The 15,302-nt window shown below is 40.9% G+C and overlaps 1 protein-coding gene across 5 annotated transcripts in view; it reads right to left on the reverse strand.

The window, feature by feature from the left end:
- Positions 1 to 15,302, reverse strand: part of CREB5 (cAMP responsive element binding protein 5) — a 257,956-nt gene that overhangs the window by 68,879 nt on the left and 173,775 nt on the right. For all 5 annotated transcript variants that reach the window (XM_066195143.1, XM_066195125.1, XM_066195135.1 and 2 more), the window contains 2 exons: positions 5,816 to 5,942; positions 3,598 to 3,708 (listed from right to left, as the gene is read on the reverse strand). In XM_066195143.1, coding sequence (XP_066051240.1) covers positions 3,598 to 3,708; positions 5,816 to 5,942 — 238 coding nt within the window. The remainder of the gene's footprint in view (positions 1 to 3,597; positions 3,709 to 5,815; positions 5,943 to 15,302) is intronic.

Here is a 15,302-nt window from a genome sequence, read left to right on the forward strand (position 1 = left end):
GGCACCAACTCCATCGAAAAGACCTGCTGTCACACAGGCTTCCAGTGGTTCAGTGCACACTATTTATCTTTCACTCCAGTAATCCATACAGTATTGCACTTCCGAGTTTTAAAACCTCCAGTACTCTGAAACTGCAAAACCAAGCTGTATGTAGGCAGTATATTAAAGCAAAGGCACCGCCAACGGTTCCAACTCCATAATACTTTCAGCCTACTGAACCACATGTTAATATGCTACACGTGCAACTCTGCATAATTTTTTACCATGTACGCTTAAGAGTTATATGTTTCCTCCTCTTTCCAGTGCAATATATTTTAATATAAAATCAATGTGTGTTTTTGGTGGGCAGCAAAAGGGTTTTATCCACTCGGCTGTGAATCTAAGAAGAAAGCAGTATTGATTTAGATGTTCACTCATTCATTTACTAGGACAGTTTTAAAGTGTTAGGTGATAACCTAATTGAGAGGCATACTGTGAGGGAAACTGAGATTGCTGTGATAAATTAAACCAGTTCTGGGATATCATCTACAATACCTTAATACTTGATGGAATGTTCACCTGAAAAAAATTAAACCAGGAAACAGGCATCTTGGGTGGAAGAGTGTGGCTTTCCATAAATTCCAGGTGATACAAGGTGATTAAAATATGCATTGCTTATTATAGAAACATTACATTAATGCCACACATATTCTATATTTTGTGTAGATGTGCTTGTATATCAGATAATGTATACATTGTTCAGACTGGCTTCCATTTCCCACTATAAACCAGTTATGAACCAGTCAAGGGTGTGAATCTTTTGCCATCTATCGGCTTTCTTTCAAAAACCTGGCGTCACACAGCATCCCTACTGATATTATTTATTCACATGCATTTTACAGAGGCAAATTAAGTCACATGTGTCACCAAGCAGTGTTGTGACTGCCGCATGCCAAACTGTGCTTGCACTTCTCAGGTACATACTGCCATAGGACCAGAAGCATCTGGTCTCACATCTGGGTCTCACATTCAGAGGAGTCTGTCCTGCATTCTCTCACGTAGGCCTCCCAGAAGTGCTGATACTCCCATGGATTTGGGCACCTCATGAATCAGGCCCGAAGTCCCCTGGACTTCTCCAGTTACTTCAGTCACTAGCTACAAGCATCTTGGATGACTCTGTCTGGTGTTCGACGCATTTGTTCTTCTCGGGGTGGGGCCAGCCAAAGAGAATAAGCAATGCTGAATGCACCAGCAGTAACAGCATTAGCAGAACCCAGGGAAATCTGAAATTCTTTCCTAATGCAGGACACATGATAAGGTAATTAAGCACCCTCACTTTTAACTTTTAACTAACTTTTAACTAAGTCACCAGAGTATGTGAGGTATCATGCTTTATGCATGAGGAAAAGTGAAATAGTTAACAATAAGAACAAACATCCCTGTAACACAGATGATTCTGATTTAAAATCCATGAATTTACATCTAAGAAATGATTTTGCTCTGAATATTTCCTACTTTTTTAACTTTGTATTCATGCAGAGTACTGTAAACAGATTCATATTCCTCAAAACAGTGGCTAAATGAAGAGGCAATTTACATTGCATGTGTGCTCATACAGAAACAAAGTATAAAACTAGAATATAGAAATACAAAATATTTTTAAAACTCCAAACCTGCATTTGAAAAGAGGAAAAAGTACTGGAACTCTGCATTATACCTCTTAAGTGTTAATATGCAGATTTTTTTCTGCCCTTGGAAGAGTGGCAGAAAGGCCCTGAGGAGTAAAGGCTCTGCTTGCTCACTACACCACATTTTGGAACTGATAGCGATTTCTTCATGCATTAAAATGCCTTCATACATTAGATTTAGGGACAAAACCTGCTTACCCAGATTAAAAGGTAATTTGTATTAATGTATAGTTTCAGTTATTAAAGCACAGAATTCTCACCATATGCACCAATAATTTAATCTTGTTCTTAAGTAGCCTCACACTACCAGTAAAAAAGAGGCAGGGGGTGTGGGGAGAGTAAACTACAGAACCTTTAGTCCCCAAAACAGATGCCAGTTTTGGATTTATTCAGCCAAGGAGTATTTAGCTTGGCTCAGCTACACTTGCACTGAAAAAACACTTGCCTATTCCAAAAAGTTTTTAACAAGCTCTGCTGCAGATGCTGTTGCCATTTGGCATGTTACCGTCACTGTGTGGTACAGCAGAGAGAACTCTCAACCACAGGTTTTCCTTGGCTGTGGAAGCCAGCATTTTTGGCTATCGTTCTTCCTCCGGCCAAATGGCTGCATGTTTACGGAATGCGGTTTTAGAGAGAGTGTTAACAGAGGTTGGGTTAACAGCCTAACCCAGACCAACAGTGAGGCGAAGGCATGACCTGCCCAACCTAAGAAAACAGAGGTAGAATAAACTCGTAGACGTTGTTGCTCTTAAGCCAGAGTCTCCTGTATGCACCATACCTATAGACAAGTAGATATTTTTCTTTGCCTCAGGACAGATGACAACAGCTTTAAAAGCTGTACCAGTCATGCAAAGTAGAAATATATAAAAATATGTGGTTGCTTAATCTTTGTCAGCTTGATTTCATTCTCTCACTTATGGCAATTTTACCTTGGCAAAATGCCACTGAAAAAAGTTCAATGAAGTTACTCCTGTGTTTCACTATGATGAGATATCTTGAGAGGATAAAAACCCTACAGGGTTAAAACCAAAAACTTTTGTCTTCATATTTCCATGAGACAGCAGCGAATGGCAGTTCTGAAACTTAAAAAGCCAAAGTGTTTCTACACTGATAACTTGATTCCAAGGATTTTGTCCCAAATACCTCCACAACAGTGCATATAAAGCTGGGGGAAACTTACAAATGTCCACCTGTAGTTTAGTTTGTCTATATTAATCCTATATCAGTACATATGCCTGAGAAGCCTTAACCTTTTAAGATGCAGAACAACTTAAAAAAAAACAATTTTGATTTTTTTTTTGTTGTGGCATGTGACTCATAAATAAATTACATTTGTCCAAATTCTAACACTTTTTTTTGATGGGAACATCTTTGTTGCATTCCAGAAAAAGAAAATATCCCAGTTACAGATATATACCTATATATCTCTATATCTCTATATCTATATATCTATATATCTATATAGATATATAGATATATGTAGTTTGGTATGCTTCTCTGATACACCATGCACCTATCTGGAAAAAAACAAGGACTATGTACATTCCTTCTGCAGCACCCACTTTATACTGCACTCTTTACTAACTGACAATTTTCTTTAGATCAAGTTGTGCAGCACAGACACCATTAGATCAGCAGCCAGACCATTTGTTTAAATTCTACTGACCTGCACCAAAAATCCTATTTAGCACAGTATGATCACACAGTTCACCCTTCAGTTCCCTCTCACCAAGAGATCAGTTAGGACTAAAAACATCTTGAAAGTTCATAGACACAAAGGCAATTTACTGCAGCATACTAAAAAAGAGTATTACGTATGACTAAGAATGAAGTAAGCAGTGTCTGGCTACATCCCCCCCACTGTCTGGGGAACTGGTATGCAACAGCAATATGAGAAAATACAGTAATTTCAAAAAAATTCTCTTTTTACCATTTTGGCTTCTGAATGCATTGGAGGAACTTGAGGTGAAGCACATGGGTTATTGAGGTTCGGCCCTTGCATCCCCATGATGTTGGAGTTCATTGACATTTGTCGTTCCATCTTTTAAAAGAAAAAAAAAAAGGTTTGAAAACATCTGGAGACATTTGCAAGAATTTACTCTCGGTTTCTATTTAAATGGACTCAGCTTTATTTCTTCAAGTCAAGACTGGGAAAATAACAAACTGTGTCATGAATTGCATATGTGTATGCACGTAGGCGTGTGTTTCATCAGAATCGGCCCTGAAAGCTCACAGCCAATTATAAAGAAAGGGGTTCTTTAATAAACAAATGTAGCAGCCACCCAGGTTTGCACTTTTTTGTAATGATTTTCTCCCTAACAACACTCAGAGTTAAGTGGTTTTAAAAGCATCAATGTATAAAATTGTAGCTTCCCCTCCCAGCGCAGCCCAACTTAGCTTGTTAAAAGCATAAATAAAAATCTACAATCTCAAGCATATGGAAAACAAGTTGGCTGTTTTTCCCTCACTCGGACTTCTCAGCTGGGAAGACTTTTCCACATGTCTTGTAAGGGAAGTTTTCATGTACTGCTGAGATAGCAAAAAACAAAGCAAAACTTCTCCTGGCTGTTTAGAGCCCCTTCTGCAAGCTAGTCTCACTAGGCTGGGGGGGAGTGATACAAACAAAACCTAATGGCAGTAAATACTCTCTAAAATAATTTCCTGAAGGGGATTCCCCAGAAAGAGACAAGCCCCGCATGCTGCTAGACCTTGTCAGGGGTGGTAAAGCAGGGTTATGGTGCTGCTTCCAGACAGAACCGAGCATCCCACCTTGCTTTGAGGCAGTCTGCCAAATCTTTGGCTCTTACTAAAAAGACACTTTTGGGTCCTTCTGAGCAATTCAAGCAAGGGAGGTATTTTTTTGTGCCCTGTGGTGAAGCATTGACTCCCACTCTCCATGATGCCTGCAAGAATGGGTGCCGGGCTTTGGGGAAATGTGAATATCCCGCTGCTCGCTGGCAGGGAAAGGCTGCCAAGGGCCCCTTACCCTTTCTCCATGGGGTAGGAGCAGCTCTCACTGCCTTCTCCCCTGCAGCAGCCCTTTCAGGACTGCTATGGGGAAGGAGGAGCAGCCAGTGTTGACAGGGTTTGTCTCGCCTCCATGCTCATATCTCCAGGGCTCGCGGCCAGAGCACACCTGCACGTCTGCAAGTAAAGCTGCCCAAAGGGCTCCCCGGCTGCAGACTGAAGCCACTGAACTTACACTGTTGCTAGATGTTTGTTGCATTTCAGGTTCCTTGGGAATCATGCCTGAAAAAAACTTCCCACAATGACAGGTCTTACGGTTTTTTTGTTAAACTTCCTGATCGATATTCCAGGAGAGCCTTATTAACAAGTTAATAATTAATAACTTATTCATGACTGCTTAAATAGCAGTTGAACCTGAATCTTTGTATCCCTGTGGAGTGTTTCCCTTGATGCAGCAAAGCCAGAACAAGCAGTGCTTTTCTCCTATCCATGGTCAATTGCTCTCAGGTTTGTCTTGCAAACTGAACACAGTGAAATGCAGCAAAAACTTCTCCTTTTCCCATCCCCTCTTCCCCAAGTCATCTTTGCTTTTCTCCACCCCTAACCTGCCCTAAATGTCTTGTACTGAAGAGGTTAAAATAATTTAAAATTTGAAGTTACAATAGTAAAGCAGCCCTTTGGCTTCGGTAAGATGTGAATTATTCCAATCCCTACAGAAATGGTGAAAGATGAGCAGCAATTGTTACCTAGTTCTCAATAAGTGCAAGTTAACAGGCCAGAAAAGCAAATCACATTTCTTTCTTGTTAACTGGTTATCTTGCACACAAGAGGATCACTTAGAGTTCACTGACATAACTTATGTACGTTGTTTTTCCTTTTATTTTCTTAACTCAGAAAAATCTTTTTGTTCCAGCACAGACATACTGATCTCACCTACACGAACAAATAGGAGAATCACAAATTGTAGTCTCATGTAAACTGCTTCTAATCACTCTCACACTAATTAGCATGCCATTAACTTAATCAGAAATACTCTAGTCTAAGGTGAAGCACCAAAGAAAGTCCAGCTTCCTTATTACACTGGGGTTTTACAAAATCCAACAGCCTTTCACATCTGATTAGATTGAATCAAACACAGCATAACTTTCCACCCTGCAAAAATGCCAAATCAGAAAACTTACAGGCATGAGTACAGCAGAAGATCCTGGCATGGTAGGGTTGGGCAGGGTGCCGGGCATAGAGGCAGGCATAGGCTGTCTTTGTCGGTTGTGTAGGTGCAGTAGCGAAGACAGAGAACCTGGGACAGGCCTAGAAGAAAGGAAAAGAAAAGAAAGCTGTCATGGGCTGTGGAGACCAAAACAAGCCTTACCCTGCCAGCCACTGGTAGGCACATGCAGCTCCAGACAAGCAGGCGCAGCTAAACCAATCCAGGATTTGTCCTTTCCTGCATAAATCAGTGGAACATAAAGTTTTCAAGAAGAAGATGAATCACTTTCCTTCTTCTCTTTATCAGTTAAAGCACCAATATAGTTCATCTGATATAACATGAATGTGAATGTATCAGCTGGTCTCAGTCTGAGCACCTCTGCATAGTACAGCAGCTAGCAAAAGATGGTAGAAATCAGATTTTCTACAGACAAACCAGAAAAATCTGCTGGCATTAGTGCACTGCTGTAAGTTTAGCTCTCAGGAACAAAAATTTCTGGATGATAATTTTGCAGACTAGGACAGAAAATTAACCACTCCTAAATTTATTTTGAAATTTTATCAATTTTATTTATTTATGTTACTCTAAAATGAGGATTTCAAATCACTCTTGATATTCTCTCCTGTAAAAATCTACCAAGCCATTGTTCCAAAGCAAGATTACTAATTTTACCACTTAGCACACCACCAGGACACAAAAAATAGGGGGAAAAAAAGTAGAAATAAAATTAGGAAAACTACATTCAGATTAAGCAGTTTATGAAAGAAAAACATATGGACTACAAAAAAGCAGAGTGAATTATTTTAGCAAAAGGAGTCCAAAATATTTAGAAGGAATTTTTTTTTTTTTTTAAGTACGGCACAGGGAAAACTGCATGTAAAAAAGTAGACTCACTTACAAAGTAGAATCACAAAATTAATGGATTAAACAATCCTGGGACTACACTTTGAAAAAAGTCTTTAAGAACACGGCCTTGGAAATTATGTTACCAGTTTTTTGCTGTTTTGGGGAATTTTTTTTTCTAGTTCTTAAGAAAGTGTGAGTTGCTTGAAGTTTTGGGTGAGTGTAATTTGCTACCTTTTCAAGCTTTCAAAAAGCTTGAAAATAAAGTTTTCACATACAGTGTCCCAACAAACATTGACAGTACAAGTAGGTGTGTCAAATTCTCCGAGAACAGGATGCTGTTCTATATGGCACATGGTTTAGACTGCTTATTGGGAAGGAGAGTTGCCCCTAAAGGTACAAGATGGACTGGAGAAGAGAGTGCATAATCTGGGATTTTGAAGCACCTCTGCAGGGGCTATCATGGAAATCTTGGCAGAAGCATCCTTTGCTTCAGTGATGAATCCACAACTAGCCATAAAAGCCTCAAAACTGGGATGAAACCCAGTCAGAGGAAGCGGTCATAACCCTGGAGGAGCAAGGGGTAAGACTATCCTGCTTGGCCTGAACTGTGTCACACCAAATAATGGGGCTTTATATTTTGCCCCTCCAATTGCAAGTGGTACTGGCAACCATGAATACATACAGCCCTCCTCTAATTTTAGCTGCCACTTCCAGTTATCTAACAATGTGCAAAAAGCCCAAAGCAATGGAATTCACAGACATCCAGTATGGAGGACACCACATCCAGGGTCCCAAAGTTAGGTGCTTGTCTGATGGCAAAACCACCTTCTTCAGACATACAAGTCTCCTTTTTTGCCAAGACTTCAAGGCACCTAATCCCCTTTTCTTTAAAACTCCACAGTATTTCCCATCCTTGGACTTGCAGTCCTTCCAAACTCACCTTTTCAACCCTGTTTCCCTTGAAACATTTCTATCCTAACAAATGCCACCTCAAAATCCTTGCCCTGACAATTCCCTCATACTCAGACACTCTGCTCCTCCCACCCTTCTGCCCTCAGCTGCCCTCTTTTAGCAGCTGCACACAACTGAACCCATCCTTTTGTCTTGGTTCTCCGTGGAGAGAAAAAGCCTGTGTTTTGAAGGATGTTTTAAAAATCCTCCCGGACACATACAGTACTTATTCAGAAGGGGAAGAAAGAAACCCAAAAATAACAACAAATGTATCTCAGACACAGGCAAGGAGTTCTTCCTATTCCTTCCTGGTTATCTGCTGATGGAGGAGTATGATGTACTTACATCTTCGTATCACCTTAAAAAAACTCCAGACAACATTTTCCAAATGTGTGGCGGAATCCTGTGAGAGTGCACTAAGTTCTGTGAGGGAGCATGAATGAACTTCTGGGATATGTGGCTCTACAGTCAGCTTAGCACATGGCTAAGCCGAGGAAGATGCAGAGGTGGCATAAGTGGAATTGATCCAGTGCAGGAAAAATGAGCTCAGAAAATATACTCAAAGTACACAGACCCTGACCCATTCTACTGTCCACTTAAACTCAGCTGCTCCATGTACCAGGACTCATTCACACATGAGGACTTGACAAACCAATAGGACAGGGTCAAAATAGCATGAAAAGCAGATTCAGTGCTCTTTCGGAAAGAAAAAAGTGAGGAGATATCAGGTTGAATGTGAGGAGGAGATCTCAGTTTCAGCTTCAGAGGCTGTAGAGACCCTCACAAGCAGGGTCCACTTCCCACTGGCCCGTACTGAGAACTACTGGCCGGTAGAGCAGCCGACAACAAACTCAAACAGGTCTTCTCCACCTCATGCTTTAAAGTGCATGTGCCAGACAGAAGGGCTGGAACCCCATGCTGGGGCCTTTGAGGGCCAGAACAGAGCATGCTGCAGCCCCAGCTGGGGATGTACGTGGAGTTGCACCAGACAGCAGGCAGGAGGAGTGGGGAGTCCAGGAGAAAGCACTGGTGCACTCTTCTGCCTGGCCTGGAATGAGACTGAGGTGTGCACCCACCTGCCCATTCTGCAGCCCTCTGAGTCCACCAGTTCAGAAGTGTGTGACCTTAGATCTATGGAACAGAATCTATGGGAACTGCACTGGCCAGACCCATGCATTCAATAAAAATACCTCTTGAGTTTTCAGTGGGGTCAAAATAAAACAAGTACCCCCACATCTTTATTCAATCTGAGAGTGCCCAACATACAGACCCTTTGTACAATTCACCAGTTTCATAATAAGCTTAGGTGTTAGGCTGTTTGAAAGAAACTTATTTTGGCCTGACCTATACAATCTGTGCAAGCAATTCTCAAGGGACTGCATGGTTTGGGTTTTGCTTATATATTCCAGAGCCAAAAAAATCTCCAAAGTTGCTTTAATGAGTTTGGGCAAAAGGGAATTATTGGTATTTATTAAAATGGCAAAGAAGCTTCCTTGCTGTCCCCAGTTTTACCTTCAACACTGCTTCATTCTAGGACAAAGCACACTGAGCTAAAGGGAAAAAAAAAATCTTCAGTTCTTCAGGTATGTTTTCTTACTACACTCCTGCTAATCTCTTCCTAAGCCTGTTTTTTAAAAGAGGTGCAGAGCAGTCAGAGAAACCTTGCACTTCAAGGTTGAGCCTCTGTTGAAATGCCTGTAGTGCTCCTGCCATCGATAAAAGTGCTACATAACGCACTCTGGATTCCCCCCTCCCATATCAGGGAAACTGCCATTGGCCAGTACTCATGGATACCTCCATTGCTCCTATACTGAACACAGGTCATGGATTTATCATGTGCTCCTGCACACCCACCCTCATAGAGCTCAGGGAATGTGTATGGCACAGAATTGTACAGGCTGAGGTACTCAATTTGTCCAAGACATCTCTTCCAAGGACATAACAATCTCTTTTGTTGTTGCTTTCTATCAGGCAGCAAAGAAAGTCAGTGAGAGTTTACAGTTGTCATTTTTAATGGTGGACATACTGAATCTGCTCCTCTCTTTGTAAATGCTGAGGACATACTGCCTGCAGCCTATCAATCAATATTGCTGACTGGGAGATTTTTATTCCTTGGCACCTGTGTTGCTAAACAAATAGGGCTGTTGGGCAAACAGCTCACAGATAAAGGACATATAAGACAGAGAACTGGCAGATGCTCAACCTCACTGAAAATCTGGCTATCTGTGGAAGTTTTCCAAAATCTAAGAATTTTTATTGTGTTCCAGTAGAAGCCTGCTCTTGAACACGATGGGGTCTTGGTCAGCGTTTGAATGCTGTCTCTTTGGGCATACGTGGCCTGGATAGTCAGCATTACAGTGGCTTAGTAAAATACCACACGTTTGCCAAGCTGCTGTAACTGACCACGCTGGCTCTTCTTCCTCTGCATGGTAGTGCTAAACACCATGAGTCACCCTTATTAACATTTAAACAGATGGGTGGCACCCTGCTAAGCCATGATGACTCGATCATGTTCCATCATATGACTCTACCCAATGATTAAAGATAACTCCTCAAATGCAATCAAATATCTAGGATATATACTTCAGTGTGTGCCTCCTTAATACCAAATACTCCGTCTGATATGATGCAATTGATTGCTGATGACTAAACATTATACTCGACTGTTAAAAGACTAGGCTTCCCTTAACTAGAAGTCTTCAAGGACAATTTGGGCAGATGCTATTTAAAGTATCACTGCAGAATGTTTTCTATTATGGCAAAGCACTCTGGGTCAGTGGGTCTTACCATGACCTCCCTACTGCTCCTTATTCCCTTGCACATAACATCTGTGCAAGGTCATCAAGAATACCTACATCACAACCCATTTGTTCCACTTCAGCTAGCTCTGGGGTGGAAAAAGTTTAGCCAGAAGTATACTGAGTTGCACTGGAGTAAAGGAACTTGTCTTGACTTTCCATAGCCTTCAGACCCAGCCAGCTCACACCAGAGCAGCTCATAGGTGGCTGGTTGTGCTGTGGAAATTTGCCATGTCAGGTCAACACTGGCTGGGGTATTTCTGTACCACACTGCCATTACACAACACACTTGATCAGACTCTCATCATTTTTATATACATATATGTATAAACATGCATCTACATATTTATCACAAAAGTGCCTAGTAGTCTTGGTTTAAAATATGTGGGCGAGGTGAGGTGAGGTGAGGTGAGGTGAGGTGAGGTGAGGTGAGGTGAGGTGAGGTGAGGTGAGGTGAGGTTCTACCCCAAAAAGCTTGGAGATCAAGGAAAAAATGAGGGAGAGTGAGTAGAAGTAATAGGGAGACAGAGGTGAATAAGGCAGCAATGATATCGTTATGGTCAATGTAATGAGGAGCAATCACTGCATGCCTGCAGCCTCGATCTTTTCAAGGGATGTCAGTATGTGCATGTGGTTTGGGTGGTTTTCAGGCTGAAGCCCCCAGGTAGCCTACTATACTGAGAATAAGCACAGCTGGCTGCAGTCTACCCTCTGAAAGTCTCATTGACAGCCAGGTACTGTCACAACTAAACTTGTCATTGCAGAAAGTAAGTTTCCTGGAGCATGTGTTTCCACAGACCGGCTGCAAACTGCTTTTACAGCAGCTACTGCAGCCACAGTACCTGGCCCAAATGCTGTCCTGAGCCTTCAATACTTGAACAATTCAGTCAGAAGCAAAGACATGGAGGGGATGTTTTAATCTGAGAAATGTGTTCTGACTGGAGGGGCTGCCTCATTTGCTACTTGTCTGCTGATTTTTGATCCACACTCATTATTTAAACCTATCAGTCTAACTAGAGCTTTCCTCATTTGTGATCCATTATTTCCCACCCTCAAAGGAGGGCAGTTCTGTCTAGTTTCAATTTATCCATTTGTCATTCAGAGGAAAGAAAAAATAAACACAAGAGAAAGGAACAACAAAGCATCAGACCAGTACTTGAAATACCTCGCATAGTTGCAAGGGACCTCACCTGACCTGCTGTATCCCATGTTTAATGATATTTTAATCACATCACAACCAGAGAGCCAAGCTTTCCTAGAAGTGGGAGGTTTGTGTCACCAGGATTTTTCAGGGAGCCAAGCCATATTCAGGGGAAAAGAAAGCTGGCACCTAGAATTCATGGCTCCCTGCCAACCTAGTAAAGATCCTTGTTTGTATTTCTCAGATAATTCAGACATCTGCATGATGTGGGCAGATTATTATTATCAGTAGCAGACATTTATACTGTGGTGGTGCCCAAAGGTCCCAGTCAGGACCGGGACCCCATTGAGCCTGGCACTGTACAAACACAGATAAGAGACAATTCATACAGAGGGTGTTTACATTCTACGGACACAAGCCAGATGAAAAGTAGAAGAGGGAGACTGAACACACAAGCAAATAAATATGCTACAATTTAGAGGCACGACTCTGGTTGCCTTTTTGTTTCTTTGTTTTTTACTTAACTGGTATGCTCAGAAATGACAGGACTGAGAAGTTTGCAAGAGGAAGGGAGTAACTAAGACTGAGACACAAGAAGGGCAACACTCTAGAGAGGAAAAATTGTGGCTCATAACTTAGAGGATTTGGGAAGCATGCAGACAAAGCAATGCTTTCTGTAGGGATTTTTAAATGGGGTGTCCATGTATCTTCATGTATTTTCTATCTTTAGGTATTTTCCTAGTGTTGGACAAGATGAGATTTCTGCCTGGGAAACAGAAACCAGCTGATTGTACAGACACTGGCAAAGTGAAAGTGATGCTTGACACCGTAATGGGAAACTGGAGGACTGAGATAAGATAAGGCTAAGCGTGGAAAAGTCTTAAAGACAAGAAGCTTGATTCAGAAGTGAAGGGAAAGCCCATGTAAGTGTCTCAGAAGAGCTGGCACAATTAAGGTAATGAGCTACACAACGGCACAGAGGAAGAAGAAATTCAGCAACAAGCATGACAAAAGGAGCAAGATGCAGCATACAGATATGAAATTATACAGAACAGAAGTCAAAAGCAACTAAAGAGATGTCACTTTTCAATTCAGCTGAGGAGGAAGCAATGTCACTTGAGGAGAAGCCATTGGAAACAATGCAACTCCATCAGAAGTGCATTCTTGATCACTTGCTCTAATACACAAGAACAGAACACCCAAATGAAGGGAAAGAATAAGTGAAACAAACACCAGAGAATGGAGATATACATATATATACAGTAAAATCCTATCATCCTGTGGGAAAAATGCCTTCAAGTTTGGTTAAAAATTCAGTACTTTTCACCTGAGCTAGTAGGAGAAAAGCCCCAAAAATCAGGAGGCCCATCACATATTTAGTGGGGCAAAATGTATTTAAAGGTTTAGTCAATGATAAATCTTGCCTTTAAACTCCAGTTGTGCTAATGCCACCTATATTTCCTGAACACGTTTGAGGAACCTGTGCAAATTCAGCACAAGTACAAGGACCAACAGGTCCTTGGAAGCCTCACAAAACCCATTAACATTTGCCTTTTGGCTCTCACAGGTCTTAGAAACTGCTGGTTTCAATCTTTCTTTCCCTCTAAATATTTCACTGGGTCTTATTGCCTGACCCATTACAAGAAAAATAAGAAAAGCTAGAATGGTTTCTTAGACTATAACCTCCTTGGAGAAGTTTATGTTCTGCACAGTGTTATGCACACAGCTGGAACTCACAAATGATATGTGAAGGATAATGGCATAGTTAAAGCAAAACAGGGAAATGCTGCAAAAGGAAGGTTCAAGGATTATAAAGAACTAGCCCACATTAAAACACATTCTTGTATTAAAATAACAAAAAAGAAGTGGCATAAACCCAAAAAGCTGCAACATAAATAGGATTTGATCATAAAAGCAAGCAACAATGTCAAACTGATTCCACTCTCATCGCAATCTCTCAGCTCAGACAGAATCAAGCTTAGTTCTTCAGGAAAACAAATAATTTTGCAGCCCCACGAATAAAGGTGTATCATTTTTCATTGAAAAAATAGGTAGCTATAACACACAAGTATATCAAATGGCAGCTGACTTAAAACCAGGAATAATAATGGCAATAAAGCTTACACGAACACTTTTTAACATGACCATTTTTTCTAAAATCTGGGCTTAAGATTCCAGCCTGACAAGCAAAATCAAGAAAATTTGAAAATCTGAGGCTCACTGAGGAAAAGTATCAACAGGTTAAACAGCTGGAGAGAAACCTACCCGCAGCATCCAGATAAAGTGACAACTGAATTACACCAAGTAATTCTTCTGCCAGGTTTGGACTATCTAAAGGTGCTGGAGCCCTCATTCACTCAATCGACTCCTTTCACACACATGTTACAGCAGTGCAAATGGGTTTTATTCGACCTTCACAACTTCGCATCTGAAAGGGACAGTAGGTTGCAAAAAGGATGGAGAAAAAGTACATTTTACTCTTAAAGGGAGGAGAGGATCTTTAGAGAGCTCTCACTGATTAGTCACTACCAACTGATGCCTATATTGGAAATGAGATAAAACAAATTTCTCAAAATTGTCTTTCTATTTACCCTTATTATTTGGACCAGTGCAATTTAATAGGAATACTAAGATAAAAGAGCTTTGTAAACCCTCTTTATAATAAAAATGAAAAAAAAAAAAACCCACTTTTTGAAGTGATTTATTTTTCTTTTTTCCTTTTTTTTTTTAACTTCCCAAACAATGCAGAAGTTTGTCTCTGAAAATAAGATGGTGAATTACAGCAAAGTTATGAAAACAAAGAACCAACAGTTTCTCCAGTGCAGGCTTGTTACCATGAGCTAATAATTCCAGACTTTAAGCAAGCTGAGCCTCTTTTTTAATAACTGCATGCCTCTAGGCAAAGTATTTCTACTAAAAATTATTGAGGCATGGAACAAGGCAAGGTGTGTGAGCTAATGTTGGATTGTTCAGCTACTAAACCAACTCCTATAGCAATGAGCCTGCACTGAACTGACAGATTATTTCTCTGTATACACTTGTATAAACATACTGCTTAAGGTCGAAATCTGTGTAAGCTTTCTTTTCAATTAAAATGTCAAAGATGACAGCACATGTTTTCACTGTCCTTCACAGGATGATGGATGCTGCGGCAGCAGTTTCATGCCCCCGTGTTTCAGAGATGTTTGCCTGCCTGGGTGCCTAAGAAAGATGTACTTGCTGATGTCTTCATGTGCCTGCAGGCAGACAGGACTGCTATACTAATATTTTGGGTGGCTTTACCTCTCTTGACTTTTTCTTCCTCAACATTGCGCCCGTGGGCCCCCACATCCCACGCTGTAAAAGTTAGAGCGGAAAGGCTGCTGTGCACAAAGAGGCTGGGAAAAGGGTCCTGCATTAATTAATCAAATTAAGATTGCTACTTAAGTGAAGGCTTTAAATTGCAGGCCAGTTTCTGGTCATGGCTAATTCAGTTCAGGTACCTAATGTAGGTCCCCACAGAAAAACAGCTGCTGTGGGTAGTTGACAAAAAGACAAAGTTGACCCCAAAAGAAGCTTCCAGCAATTTAAATATAAAATAACATTAATTAGAAGGTGATTAATGTGAATCTTTGCATTTCTTCAGCTCCATATTAATCAACTAATAAAACTGTAACCATCAGTTTCTCATTCATGCTCATCAGTCCAGAGCTTGTACAAAGACAGTGGCTCCAAGTGTTACTGAG

This window comes from Chamaea fasciata, unplaced genomic scaffold, assembly GCF_029207755.1.
Source record: "Chamaea fasciata isolate MVZ Bird 193981 ecotype frontalis unplaced genomic scaffold, bChaFas1.0.hap1 SCAF_1, whole genome shotgun sequence".
NCBI classification, from domain to species: domain Eukaryota; kingdom Metazoa; phylum Chordata; class Aves; order Passeriformes; family Sylviidae; genus Chamaea; species Chamaea fasciata.